The sequence below is a fragment of the Ovis canadensis genome, chromosome 3, assembly GCF_042477335.2.
Source record: "Ovis canadensis isolate MfBH-ARS-UI-01 breed Bighorn chromosome 3, ARS-UI_OviCan_v2, whole genome shotgun sequence".
NCBI lineage: Eukaryota > Metazoa > Chordata > Mammalia > Artiodactyla > Bovidae > Ovis > Ovis canadensis.
Genome location: NC_091247.1, coordinates 63,045,337 through 63,060,417, shown reverse-complemented (window position 1 = coordinate 63,060,417; position 15,081 = coordinate 63,045,337). Strand labels below are relative to the sequence as shown.

The 15,081-nt window shown below is 34.5% G+C and overlaps 1 protein-coding gene across 5 annotated transcripts in view; it reads left to right on the top strand.

Moving 5' to 3' along the window:
- SANBR (SANT and BTB domain regulator of CSR) overlaps nt 1–15,081 on the top strand; it is a 59,697-nt gene that overhangs the window by 9,247 nt on the left and 35,369 nt on the right. For 3 of the 5 annotated variants that reach the window (XR_011255666.1, XM_069583220.1, XM_069583219.1), the window contains exons 2-7: nt 3,658–3,816; nt 6,705–6,891; nt 7,707–7,800; nt 9,850–10,088; nt 12,899–12,957; nt 14,339–14,499. Coding sequence is in view for 4 of the 5 variants with exons in the window: in XM_069583220.1 (XP_069439321.1) it covers nt 3,667–3,816; nt 6,705–6,891; nt 7,707–7,800; nt 9,850–10,088; nt 12,899–12,957; nt 14,339–14,499 (890 nt within the window). In the remaining variant the exon portion in view is untranslated. The remainder of the gene's footprint in view (nt 1–3,657; nt 3,817–6,704; nt 6,892–7,706; nt 7,801–9,849; nt 10,089–12,898; nt 12,958–14,338; nt 14,500–15,081) is intronic. The other 2 variants (XM_069583223.1, XM_069583224.1) reach the window with 1 other exon arrangement.

Sequence of the window (15,081 nt, the reverse complement as noted above, 5' to 3'; positions counted from 1 at the left end):
AATAGCTCAACTGAAATTCCATCACCTCTATTAGCTTTGTAGTGATGCTTCCTAAGGCCTACTTGACTTCACATTCCAGGATGTCTGGCTATAGGTGAGTGATCACACCATCATGATTATCTGGGTCGTGAAGATAATTTTTGTACAGTTCTTCTGTGTATTCTTGCCACCTTTTCTTAATATCTCCTGCTTCTGTTAGGTCCATACCATAGGTACTGTTATTTTATGCTGCATCAGATTTGTGAGGTGCTTTTTTCACAGTGCTTTCACAAAATAATCTCTTTGATTATTTATATAAAGTCAATTAGAGTTATACCTCATAGCTCAGTTGGTAAAGAATCCGCCTGCAATGCAGGAGACCCAGTTCGATTCCTTGCTCAGGAAGATACGCTAGAGAAGGGATAGGCTACCCACTCCAATATTCTTGGGCTTCCCTTGTGGCTCAGCTGGTAAAGAATCCACCTGCAATGTTGGGAGACCTGGGTTGGATCCCTGGGTTTGGAAGATCCCCTGGAGAAGGGAAAGGCTACCCACTCCAGTATTCTGGCCTGGAGAATTCCATGGACTGTATAGTCCATGGGGTGCAAAGAGTCTGACATGACTGAGCGATTTTTACTTTCACTTTTCATAGGTATTACCATCACTTAATTTCACTGCAGAAGTTCAAGTGACCTGCTCTGACTAGTTTGTGTGGAGTTAAACCTCAAACCTAAGTTTCAGATTTCTGTGTGCATTGCTTCTTCCACTGTAGTAGTGCATCAGTGTATCTGTGCTTTATACTTCTTTCCTAAAATAGGTAGCATTTTTCCATAAGAACGGTTTTGTTTCGGGGGATTATATTTCCAGCACAGATTCAGCATCAATAAAGTCATTGTTGTTGTTGTTCAGTTGCCCAGTTGTGTCTCACTCTGCAACCCCATGAATTGCAGCATGCCAGTCATGCCCATCCCTCACCATCTCCCGAAGTTTGCCCTACGTTCATGTACATTGGATTGGAGATGCCATCCAGCCTTCTCATCCTCAGATGCCCTCTTCTTCTGCCCTCAATCTTTTCCAGCATCAGGGACTTGTCCAGTGAGTCAGCTGTTCGCATCTGATGACCAAATACTGGAGTTTCAGTTTCAACATCTGTCCTTCGAGTGAGTGTTCAGGGTTGATTTCCCTTAAGATTGACTGATCTGATCTCCTTGCTGTCCAAGGAACTCTCAGGAGTCTTCTCCAGCAACACATTTCAAAGGCATCAGTTCTTTGGGGCTTCACCTTCTTTATGGTACGAACCTTTGTCGGCAGAGTAATGTGTCTGCTTTTCAACACACTGTCTAGGTTTGTCCTAGCTTTCCTGTCAAGAAGCAAACGTCTTCTAATTTCATGATTGCCGTCACCATCTGCAGTGATTTTAGAGCCCAATAAAGTCATAGATAGGAGAAGGCAATGGCACCCCACTCCAGTACTCTTGCCTGGAGAATCCCAGGGACGGGGGAGCCTGGTGGGCTACCATCTGTGGGGTCGCACAGAGTCGGACACGACTGAAGCGACTTAGCAGCAGCATGGCTAATTATAAATCTTTTCATCTGTGAATTTACATTCTAACTTCAGATACAATGCCTGGCCCATGGTGGAGGCTCAGTAAATGTTGTTATTATTATTTTTTTAACAATTTCAGCTTTGTTGAAGTATAATTGACATAAATTCTCAAAATTTTTTAAATTTGAAGGGAGTAGCTTTTCTCCTTCAGTACCACAGCCTTTTCCCTCCCTTGGCTCACATGCAGAAGCTTTGGAAATTGCTTCGTTGAGTCATTACTAACTTCATAATGTTTAGACTCTGTCTCTCTCAACCCTAAGCCATCATTCCCATTTGCTATCTCCCCTATACGCTACTTCTCGAATGTAATGGAAAGAACATGGATCTGAGAGTCAGTTTGACCTGGGTCTTTGTTCTGCCTCTTAGTAGCTCTGTGGCCTTGTCCAAATTATTTAACTTTTCTGAATGTGTTTCTTCACCTTGTAAAATTGGGGAAAGACTCTATCTTACAGGGTTGTGGTGAGAATTGAAATAAGTTCTATAAAAGCCTTAGCACAGCTCCAGGCTCCTAGTAAACACCCAATAAAGAAGTTCTTAAAATTATCTTAAGGGTGAAGGAGATAGATTCTTTTTCTCTTTAATACCAGTCATCCCCACCTCCACAACACCAGCAGTTATTATTTGTCCCTCCTCTGCCCTTGCATGGCTCCCCAGTGCTTTGACTCCCAGCAGATGATATTAAAATCATCTGTTTGTCTACCTGCATCCTCAGCTCTCTGCTAGTAAACTCCTTGAGGACAGGGACCATGCCATATTTATTGTGGTATTCCCAGTGCTTGGCCTGGCTTATAGTTGGTACTCACTAAATGTTTATTGAGGTACATGCCTTTGGAAAGCCTTCTAGAGACTTTTTTTCTTGTCGCCATGTTGCCTGAAGATTTTGGACACACCCTTAATCACCTGAGTCAAGGTCTCCTGGATTGAACCAGAGGGTATGTGATAGTAGGACCAGGGCGGGGAGCCAAGTGAAAAAGCAGGAAGCCACCACCCTGCAGGAGCGAGTGTGAGTGTATATGTGTGTAGAGGTGCTGCAGCTTTTTATGTATGAGAGTCAGAGGGTGTGTTTGGGCGTGTGTAAGGGTTAAACCTTGTCAGGCCAGTCGCCACATTGCTTCCGAAGAAAAGAAATAAGAGGACTTTACAAAAAATATTTCAAACATATAAAAATAATGCTAATTACATTTGTTAATATAATCTCCTCACCATATGTAATTCATAATCACATGCACAATAACTATTATGTTTATCCTAAAATGTCAGATTAACTTGGTTCTAAGTTTCATTTGATTACATCTATCAAATTAAGTATACTCAGCCTTCATTGTAGCATGGACATTCAATCACAGAGAAAGAAAGTATGGCTTGGGACTGCAATGAAACTATCATGTAACTATCTTTTTTCCCCCACTGTTTAGCTCCACCATCCATGAACTGCTAATAAAAATATAAATCAGCAACACATAAGAGGTTTTTTAATGAAGATATATTATATTCAACTTTTTCTCTGTTTTGTTATGAAAAGCTTTTAATATACAGCAAAATCAAAAGAATTTTATAGTGAACACTTGTATACCCATCACTTATATTCTATCCTTAACATTTTATCATATTTTTAAAATCACATACTTACCCAGCTGTATATCCTTCTAGGCTTCCCCGATGGCTCAGTGAGTAAAGGATCAACCTGCAGTGCAAGAGTCATAGGAGATGTAGGTTTGATCCCTGGGTCGGGAAGATCCCCTGGAGGAGGGTAGGGCAGCCCACTCCAGTGTTCTTGCCCAGAGAATCCCATGGACAGAGGAGCCTCATGGGCTGCAGTCCATGGAGTTGCAAAGAGTTGGACACGACTGAGCAACTAAGCACGCACATCCTTCTAGCCATGTATCTACCAATCCATAATATTCAAGTGCTATTATATTTGAAGAGACTTGAGCTGTATAGTCTGTGTTGATTTTTAGTTCAGTTTCATTTTTCTTTTTTATAGTAGCAGTTAATTCTTAGTATAACTGATTTATAATGTTCTGAAAACATTTGGATTTCAGATGCAAATAAATTTGTCTTCTCTATTTCTAGTTCCAAAAGATGAGTCGTGGATATTCAGAAAACAACAATTTCCTAAACAATAACAACCAGATGGTATTGGACATGATCCTTTACCCATTAATTGGAATCCACCAGGCCATCAATTGGGAAACTGTGGCAAGGCTTGTGCCTGGATTAACACCCAAAGAGGTAAATAGTAGTCTTTCAGATAGCTACTGAAAAGAAATCAGAAAAAGTGACTAATTTAAAGGTGTAACTACTAAGAAAGAAGTATTTGAGTTTCACATATTCATATGCATGTAAAAACTAAATATGCATAAAATATGGCTTGACTGTATGTATAATCTATGTAGATATATGATTTATTAACCCACCTGCTATGATTAAATTCATTTTAATTATTTTACATATTTACAACTTATTTTACATATTTACAACTGAATGGGTAGATAAAACTTTTGTAAATCCAATTTTATTATTAAATTGCTAATGCTATGCTTCTCAGAATTGAGTAATATACAGACCTTTGTAAAGGAAAAAACTTGAAAACTTCCAATGATGACCCAAATTACTCTCACAGTGGAAATTAAATGTGCACTAACAATACCAGGTATAAACACACCTATACAATCATAAACCAAATTTTACATTTTATAGACACAATTGAAAACTCAAACCAACATAATTCAAACTAATAAGCTTAATGTGATCAGTAATAGTGTTTTGCTGAAATTAAATTGCGATTATAATGCAAATATTATATAGTCTTTTGTGGCACAAAATTTTTTGTGTTCAGCCTATGTTGCCAAAAGCCCTTCAAAGCCTGTATTCTTTCTCCACTTTTCTCTCTCTAACTTGTGGTGAAGCCTTGTTTTGCACCAAGACATTACTTGCCTTCCCTTGGCATTAACACATCTCTTCTCTACTAAATCTGTTTTCTACCTTTGTCTTAAAATATTCTGTCATCCTAATGATTCAAATGATTTTTATTACTGTAATCCTCAGAATCAAAACTTGCAACCTGAAAACTCTTATAGGGTACTCTTTCTGGTAATTCATCTCTGATCTCTAGTTTGAGAACACAGACCTCAGAATTTTTGCTGTTAAAAGGAACCCTAAAGTGAGTGAATCTTCTTGGGTTTCTAGAAGTGGAAAGAACATTAGCGATTTTATCCAGTAGATTTTAAGCATTTTCACTACTGCCTTTCCCATGATATACTCTCAATACTTACAGAATCAGTGAATGAACCAAGTTCTACCCTGTTCTTTGACAGCTGAGAAAACACACCCACAGAGATTACTTGCCCTTGATTGTAAGTCTTTGTGAAATGATGAAGGAACTTACTTAGTGTATATTGTCATTCCTTAATCTATACTTTTTCATCTTTTGGACTTTTACATGCTAGGTTTAAAAATGAGGCCAATCTGTGAATTTGACTATTTTTCCAACTTTTTATTGTGAATATTTTCAAACATATAGAAAGGTTAAAAGAAGAGCATAGTATCCCTATATCCTTTATTTGGCGTCAGTAATTCTAGATAATTTGCTTGATTTCTTTATATAAGTTTTGTTTTGTTTTTTTTTTTTTGACATTTAAAAGTAAGTTTCGGGGACTTCCCTGGTGGTCCAGTGGCTGAGACTCTGAGCTCTCAATGCAGGGGGCCTGGGTTCAGCCCCTGGTCAGGAACTAGATCTCACATGCTGCAAATAAGACCTGATGCAGCCAAATAAATAAATATTAAAAATAAATAAAAGTAAGTTTCAGACATCACTCCATAGACTGCAGCATACCTCTTAAAATAAGAATATTATTATGTAACTACCTAGCTACAGTACCATGGTCAAACCTAGGAAAATGAACAGTAACTCCATCGTATCGTCTAATATCCACTGCGTATTCAGATTCACCCAATTGAAAAAAATTTCTTTTTTTTTTTTTTGGCCACACTGCATGGCTTGTAGGATCTTAGTTGCAGGAGCAGGGATCAAATTTGTACCCCCTGCAGTGGAAGCACAGAGTTTTAACCACTGGACCTCCAGGGAAGTCCTTTACTTATATATCTTTTAAATGTGTTTTCAAAGGACTAAACCTTGAGTAGGCATTTGTTTGTAGTAATAGTACTATAATACTATTAGTAAACAATCTTCATTAAAAAGGTGCTCAATATCTAGTGGGCACTTGGTAAATATTTGTGTAGTAAATGAATGATGCCATACTCAATGCGTTATTCACTTACCATGTATGTGTGTACATAGTATATATTTTTCTCCTTTTGTACCTCCCATATTACTTGGTCTGCTCTATAACTTGCCATCCACATTGCTACTGATGGAGATTTAAACATGAATACTATTAGAAGTGCTATCCGACAAAGACCCACATTAAGGAAGGCATTTTGTGTTGTGACCTGAGAAATGACATTTTCATGAACAACTTAGCCTTACTATACTTAATGCACTCTTGATATTTTCCAGTCTATTGTATTTTCACTGCTAATCTGGTCTTTCTAAATTCATTCTATGACTAAAAATGAGTTAAGGGAGAACACTGTGCTAGAACAAACTGCCCAAATACGTGGCCATATATTTAAAAGTGTTTTTAAGCGTTACTACAGTATTTTGTGCAAGGTGAACCTCACTGTTGGTAAGAACAAAGACTCATTATTTTAATGAAGAAAATCTAGGATCACAAATCAGATACCTTTTGATTTGTTTTCTGTTGAAGGTTAGAATTTCGTCTTGTTCCTGTTGGAAACTCAAGTGTGAAAATAACAGCCAAGTTTTTAATTAAAGTTTTTAAATTGTCAACTGATAATAGACATAGATCATGGGGAAATATGGTTAGTGAAGGCATTCTTCATTTTCCTACAAGTGTATAAATATATTAGGGCTTTGAGTTACAGCATGTTTTAAAAAATCTACCCTGAATTTTAAAAAAGAAAAAAGTAAGTCAGAGGCTTTCACGTATTGAAATATGCACTGGTTTTCTAGATGTTACCCAAGAGATTAATTTTTCACTTATAAAAGATGATTAAAATCCCCCAGACCTGCATTTCTTTCCTTTATGCCTTTACAGTGTGCAAAGAGGTTTGATGAGCTGAAGAGCAGTGGAAGTTCACCTGTGGACAACCAGTATAGTCCCCTCATGGCTGCCGGAGAGAGTCCTGTTGAAACTTTAGCCACATACATCAGATCCTCGCTTCTTGACACACAAGGAGAATTTCAGGAGACTCCAGTTGGTCAGGATGCAGTTTCTAAAACAGGTAAGGTTTTAAAAGCAAAATGCAGTACTGTCCTTACGATAATTCTGAAAAATATTATGCATTCCAGTCAACTTTATTTAAAGGGTAATAGAAACCTTAATAGGAAAAATCTGTTAGTATTTGTATCTTCCTGAGCTTTAGAAATTTGTCTTTGCTGTATTTTTTAAAAATTTAGATGTTAACATATAGGGCAAACACTATTACCAAAAAAAAGATTTTCACTATATTAAAATCTACTACTCCATTGTGTTAGCCTATTTGTGTCATAAAATTTAGAGGAATTTGACCTGTACCTTTTACTTAATTTTTTTTTAACTGAGAGAATCTTGCTTGTCTCTCCCGATACCTTTTTTACAGCTCCCCTCTATGAAAGTCAACAGTAGCTTCAGGTAACACAAAAGCAGGGTATAGGAGATGTTCTCCACATTACGTTGAAAATAATAGCTGGTTTTAGACATCTTCAATGTAGTGAATTGTTTTAATCTCAGCAGTAGCAGAATATTGATACAAAAATTTGCTTCAGGAAGAGAAACTATATTGTAGGCTTTTGAACATTTGACCCCTGTCCCTACATACCAGGTTAGTATTTTTTTTTTTTAATCTTTAGTGTAATGTTAGCAATTTGTGACTGGTTTTCATACTGTTTCTTTCATATAGCTTTAGAAATATTAAGGCACCTAACAAAATACCATCTTTAGCTACTCTTGGAAACCATGCGTTTATAGTATAACCATTCAATAAGTAAAAACCCATTTTCAGCTAGAAATGCTAACCTCCCCCCTTTGTTTTTGTATGTGTTTGTTTCTGTATTTAAGGAAGACATAGTATAGCTTCCACAAGGAATTGTTCTTCAGAAAGTGAAAATTGTACTACTCATAATGGTGGAGAAAAGACTGAAGAATCTGAAGGGTAGGAGGCTGGTTCTTTGCTAGATAAGCTTTTAATATGAATATCAACTTCAAATTATAAAATACATGAATGATGATTTTATATATCAGTTACCATAATTTAGGAATTGCATATTACACAGTTGCTGAAACAATTGATATCAGGGTAGTTGATGTGTTGAACTATCAACAACTGCTTAATAGGTGAACATACGGCTTATTCATACTACTTATAAGTTAGACAACAGTTTTCCACTTTAAAAATTCATTTTCATCTTATAAATATTAGAAATAACATCCATTAACATAAAGTTTTAGAAAGTAAAATTTAAAACCCAAAGAAAAATCTCTGCCATTAGTTCTACAACTTTATTAAAGAAATTGGATGTGTATTTTAGAACTATTTGGATATAATTACTCATTATAGAAACATTTAAAAATTAAAATATGTATTTCAATGTCATGCAAGTTTTAATAATTTTGTATTGTTTTGTGTATTTTACATACAATAAACTACACATATTTTAAGTATTCACTTTTGATGAATGTTAGCCATATAACTGATGAAGATAACATTTTCATTATCTCTAAAGGTTCCTTTGAGTATTTTCAGTTTTGATAGTTTTTTAATAACACATATCATAAAATTTACCCTTTTGAAAAGTTCTGGGGATGGATTCTAGAGATGGATGGTGGTGATAATTGCATAATAATATGAGTGCATTTACTTTATGTATATTTTACTACAATAAATAAAAAATCACCCTTTGTAGCTTAGTGAATTTTACTTTACTTACATAGATTTTTAAAAATTTTATTTTTACCGTGACAGATATTCAAACAATATATTCTTAATGTTCAACAAATACTTCTTCTTGGTTGCATGGCACGTGGGACCTTAGTTCCCCAATCAGAGATCAAACCCGTGTCCCCTGCATTGCAAGGCAGATTCTTAACGGCTGGGCCACCAGGGAAGTCCCCTCACGTAGATTGATAGGTTTGTTTGTGTAGCATAAAAATTTATCCGGTTGATTTTTTACTGTTATTATTTAGTGTTTCATGTTTTGGCCCAAAAATTCACTGAACTTTCATGTTTCATTATACCAGCCATTACCTGTTTATATTTTGACCGTAATATCTTTGGAAGCGCAGTTTGCAAAGTTGCTTAAATTCCTTTATTTTGACAAAGCACTGATTATTAATCCTTTTTCTGTTGCCAGTGTTACTTCAGATGTAATTTCTTTGTGTTAAAAATTTTTGAAGTTCATTTAAATATACATTAAGTTCATATTGTAGATTAGTGTAACTCTTCCTATTTAATCTTTTCCTTTTGTAATGTAATGACATGAAGGCAGCTGTGGATCACACTAGTCTGTCTTTTTGAGGTAATATAATTTTCAAGGGCATATAAATTCAAAGAGTATATAATTTTTGAAGTAGTCTTTCTGATATATAAACCTATTCTTAAAATTGTTTTTTAAATAAGTAAATAAGCACATTGTAGTGTTGAGTTTTTAAACCACATTTACTGATTTATATTTATTGAATGCCTAGAAACAAGCTTTCTAGCTGTTAAAAATAACAAAATAGCTATGCTAATTATTCACTATTCAATGAATAATTTTAACTTTTTCCCATTCACTAATAGTAAGAAAATTCTAGTGTTTCATCTTTATCTCCTTTCTGTATCCATTGCCATGTAAAAGTGCCATTTTATGTTCCTCACAAGAACTAGAAATTGTAATTTAATTTTTTTGTGAATTAGTATTTTTTAAAAATACTATAATTATGATTTGAAAATAATAAGTTTCAAACCTTTTATAAGTTCTATAGTAAAAAAATTTTGTTTTACTAAGTCAGTAGCTTAACTAAAATTAGTCATAAGTTTTCAGATACAGATCAGGGTAGAAAGGTGCTAATGTAAACTTCTGAATGTCAAGCCTTGTAAAACTGATATGTGGTTAAAACCTTGAAAAACATCTGGTTCTGATACTTCCAATAAATGTCAATATTATTGGCTCTTCTACTAAAACTCTAATAATTTCATTTCTGTGTAACATTTTTCATGAAGGCCAAACATGGTGATCCATGTATGTGATGAAGCAAAAAACTTGAAAGAAGATTTTATTTGCCCACGAGATCTTTTGATATCAGAAATGAAGTACTTTGCTGAATATTTATCTGTGGATGCCCAGCGCTGGGAAGAGGTGGACATTTCAGTTCATTGTGACGTTCACATTTTCAACTGGTTGATAAAATATGTTAAAAGGAACACTAAGGAGAATAAAGATTGTGAGATGCCCACTTTAGGTAAAAGACAATCTATTACTTACTTTGTAGTGAAATTTTTATGTCAGTTGGTAGTTGCTTCAGGCAAAATAGGAAATGTGGAAAATTGTTCAAACCTTAGTATTTATGTTCAGATTAGTAATCACCGTTTAGGAAACTGATACCTCATTCTTTTTTAGCAAATTTTAGTGAATTTATGGCAAATAGACAGGTTTCTAGATTAGCCGTTTTCACTGTATGTTACGGTGACTGACCGCTGGTGTCCTGAAGATCCTTTTAGGGGATCCACAAGGTCAAGGGAATCTGCTTAATAATGCCAGGATGTTATTTAGCATTTTTCCCTCTGTGTTGACATTTGTCCTGAAAGTGCAGAAGTAATAGAGGATAGAACTGTTGGAGCTTTAGCACACATCAAGGAAGGAGCATCACATTGTATGAGGGGGTCACTGTGTTCTTCAACCCATGTGCTCACAGTAAAAATTGGAAAAAAAGAAAAGGAAAAAATAGTTTCTCTTAGGAATATCCTTGATGAGTAACAATGACTAATTTTATTAACTCTTGACTCTTGACTAGACATTCTTTTGACATTCTACGTGATGACGCAGGAAGTGCACTCTTGCTGCACACCAGAGTATGATGGTTGTCTGAAGGAAAAGCACTTGTACAGTTGCCTGAGTTGCAAGCTAAATTAGCTGCTTTCCTACAAAACCATTTTTACTTGGAAGAATGGCTGATAGACTCTCACTTGAGCATCTGGCAGATACTTTCCTCCTTTTTTATTTTTTAATTTTTCTTTTGGCTGCACTGCACAACTTGCAGGAACTCAATTTGCCAACCAGGAGTTGAACCCAGGTCACGGCAGTGAAAGCTCAGCATCCTAAGCACTAGGACTAGGGAATGTCCCAGGCAGATAGTTTTTTGAAAATGAATCAAGTGACCCAGTCAATGAAAGGGAAATAACTAACAATATTTGTTGCCAGTGATAAAATTCATGCTTTCAAGTAAGAATTAAGAGTTTTGGAAAACTTGTGTCTGCTTCCATGTGCTTGATATTTGCTCTATATTTAAGGACTTTTCTTTATTAACAAATAAGACTTTTTAATATAATGTATAATGAAATGTTTCAACATTTGGAAGATCTGCATAACTCAGTAAACCAGTGTCTTTCAAATGATTGATGCATGATGTTAACAAAAAATCATGCATAGATTAAAGATCCATTCTAAGTATAAGGTAAATGAGAGGATTTTGAGACAGCAGAATAGGAAATGCTCTTAGTATGATTTTGATTCCCATTGCAACTAACCTTTAAGAAAGACTACCCACAAATTCATTGTGGAAACAGATGTGAGAATCAAACTGTCTGCCCTTAAGTCAAACACTGAAGAGATTTATAGAAAATGTCAAACAGTGTTATTTTCATTTTGTTTTGAAAAATACAGTTATTTTCATAAAATTATGTTAATATGTAATGAGTTTATTAATTCATTGAAAAAGAATAATAAATATTTTAATTTTTTTCTGTTTTATTTTCCAGTATAGTAAATACGGATAGATATAACCCACTTAAACAGAAGCTCTCTAGGAATCTCAGCTTTTAAGATTTTTTTTTTAAAAGAGGTCTTGAGAGCAAAAGTTTGAGAACCAATGTTCTAGATAATAAGAAGAGTAATTACTAAGTAATCTTTTTTGGGCATTAACTTATATAGGAAATCACACTGGTGGGGTTTAATATAAGTATTTCTGTGCACTAGAATTACAATTTACAGTAATATAAAAATATTTCTAATTTCTTACTAGTAAATAAATCTATACTGACAGTATAAAAGTCTTCTGAGGAAGTTCATAATTTAATACATTTTTGTGACCAAATTAAGGGAAAAATGTGTCTAATGGTTCTTAAAATTACAAAATTGCTAAATCAGAATATTCAACCAGTCAAAAGTTTAAAAAAAAAAAAGTGGAGCAAACTTGGTCATTCTGTAGTCTTGAACCTTAAATCAGTAGCTACAAATGTTAAGCTTCTATAAAAGCAATCTTTAACTAGGAAAACTAGCAAAATGCTTAATTACATTGCTAATAATCCAGACCTTCGGTCTTAACTGGAATGGATCATATTATAGTTGAAATTTTTCACCAACTCCTTCCTCTCTTTACCATTTCTTTCTGAGAGCCTTCCATATAGAACTGTTATTTAAGAAAAGATTGGGATTACTTATTATAATTATTGTGTACATAGTCCTTTATTTAGGAGGACTGTCTTAGGACTATAATAGTAAATATCAAAATGTTTCTTTTTCCTTAAATATAACTCATGGAAAATGACTGAGGTTTACTGAAATGATAGCATCAGCCAGCATATCCTTTCCATGGTTGTGCCTTTGAAGTCTGCCTGTAGGAAGTAATTTTTCATTTCTGCAATAGTAAATTTTCTATTATCTTTAAGAATCTTTTAAATTAAGCATTTGTTCATAACAAGCATTTGAACCACTTTTGAAATAACTTCACTGTGATTTTTGTGTGATGAGTTATATTCTCAATTTTAATTATCTGGTTTAGTTAAGGAGGAATTAGTATATATCATATCTTTAGCTGGAGTCTTTTTACTTGATGTAAATCTAATTCCAGGGCAAATTTGCTATATGTTTTCTCTATACCCTAAATTTTAACTTTGCATTTTCTTTCTTTCTTGCATATAAGCCATAGTAAGATTTTATTCAATTGTTCTTATTAAAGTAACCTCGTCTTTTAAGGTGAGAAGGAGCCTGTTCTAAGGAGATTGAGATGAAAATCAAAAGGAGAATTTAATTTTCTCTCTCTCTCTTTTTTAGAGCCAGGAAATGTCATTTCAATTCTTATTTCTTCAGAGTTTTTGAAAATGGATTCACTGGTAAGTATTAACAAAAGATCCAACTCTTCTATTCACCTATGCTTGATTTAACATATAACTTGATGTTTTCTTAAAGTGTCTAGAAAATTTGGAGATATCTTCCTAAAGTAGTTGTTGATTCAAGACTGTGATTCATTAGAAAAAGCTGCTGGTGTTTGGAGGTACTTTGTTCTGTTGGGAAAGGCTTAAGGCTACTGTGTATTGTTTGCGCAGGATGCCTATAAAGCTAGCAACTTATTCCCAAGGGAGGAGTTAGCTGTTGCATCAGATGAAACTAAACAGAATTAATTTTGCCCCAAAAGGGATTTGGCCATAAAACCAAATTAAAAGAAAATTAATTGGAATATATTTGTTTTACTATTTAAATAATTATTTAAGCTTGTACTGCTTATTTGTGTCTTTTGTTTATAGTTAAGCAAACTAAGAAACTAATGCCCAACTACTGAAAGGTGTAATTTTGTATGTGTAAACCACGTGCTTATGTCTGTTGTTAAAAATAGTTGATGAAACATAAAAGCACAATATGTACATATCAGACTCTTAACACTAAATATATTTTTCTTCTTTTTCCTTTTAATAAATTTCTTTATTATTCAAATGTGGTTTTTTTATGTTTTTTGTAGTTTTAAATGAATATTTGCTCTTAACCTCTGGCAAAACTACGCAGAGTATTCCTTTACTGTGTTAACAGATGTGAAGTTCATTTATTTGTTTGAGGTTTTATTGTATTTTTGTACCCTTAGTCCCTCCCTTCTGTTGTTGGTATTAATTGCTTCAGGGGAGGGTTATAGAGAAAAAAGGGAGACTAAAAGAGTCTCTGAGTTTTGATTTTTGTAATCTAAGACCTAAAGCATGATTTTTATGTCATAGCAAAATATTTAGAAGAATACGTAATTAACCAGTGCTGTTTTTCCCAAAAACACAATCTACCTTGTAAAGTAAATAAATATACCTGACATTGAAGAAAGGCAGAAAGCAAGCACAACAGAACTGAGAAAACCCTAAAGTGACTGAAATTGTTTCTGTTAGAGAAATGGCGACGTAAAATTGTCACTAAGTTTAGTAATAGAAAGTCACATATCTGTACCCTTGAGTTTGTGGACTTAAGATTTGTATCTGCCACAATTATGAAAGATGTTCATTACATTGTTGTTCAAAATATTCTAAGAAGTTTGAAATTTTTTCTAGCTATGTTTGTATAAATTTGACCTACTAGACCACTTTGGAACAGTATAGTTTAATGCAAACAGGCAGAGCTAAGTTATTGCCTAGCAATACATGGATTAAGCCTTTAATGAATCTTTATCTTCGAAAAGTATTAATATGACATTATCGTTTCTGTTTCTATCTTCAACACTTATTTTCTGTGTTTTTTGTTTAGGTTGAACAGTGCATACAGTATTGCCACAAAAATATGAATGCCATTGTAGCTACTCCATGCAACATGAACTGTATTAATGCAAATCTTCTTACACGTATAGCTGATCTGTTTACACACAATGAAGTTGATGATTTAAAGGACAAGAAAGATAAGTTTAGGAGGTAATTTTTTAAATTTAATTTTAAAGGTAATGTTCCTATTAGAAAAAAATGTGTTATTTAATTCTATATTTAGAATATATTTGGAAATCTATTTCCATTTTATTTTAAATGAATTAAAATATGGGGCTTCTCAGGTGGCTCAGTGGTAAAGAATGCACCTGCCAGTGCAGGAGATGTAGGAGATGCAGGAGATGTGGGTTCAGTCCCTGAGCTGGGACGATCCCCTGGAGAAGGAACTGACAACCCACTCCAGTCTTCTTGCCTGAAGAATTCCATAGACAGAGAAACCTAGTGGGACAGTCCACAGAGGCATAAGGAGTCCGACATGACTGAGCAACTGAGCGTACCTGCCTGAAGTAAAATATATTCTGAGCTGATGGCTCGAGGTGAAAAACAGTAACTAAATTAGTTACTTTGTATGAGGCGTATATAAGCAGATTAGGATGGTGAATTATGTTAGAAATGATCAAGACAGGGCTTTAGGGTAAAGGGGAAGAGTTGTGTGAGATGAGGTCAACAGCACTAGGCGCTGTTTAGGTCATACAAGGAGTGTATACTTTATTCTAGGTGGAATGGAAGCAG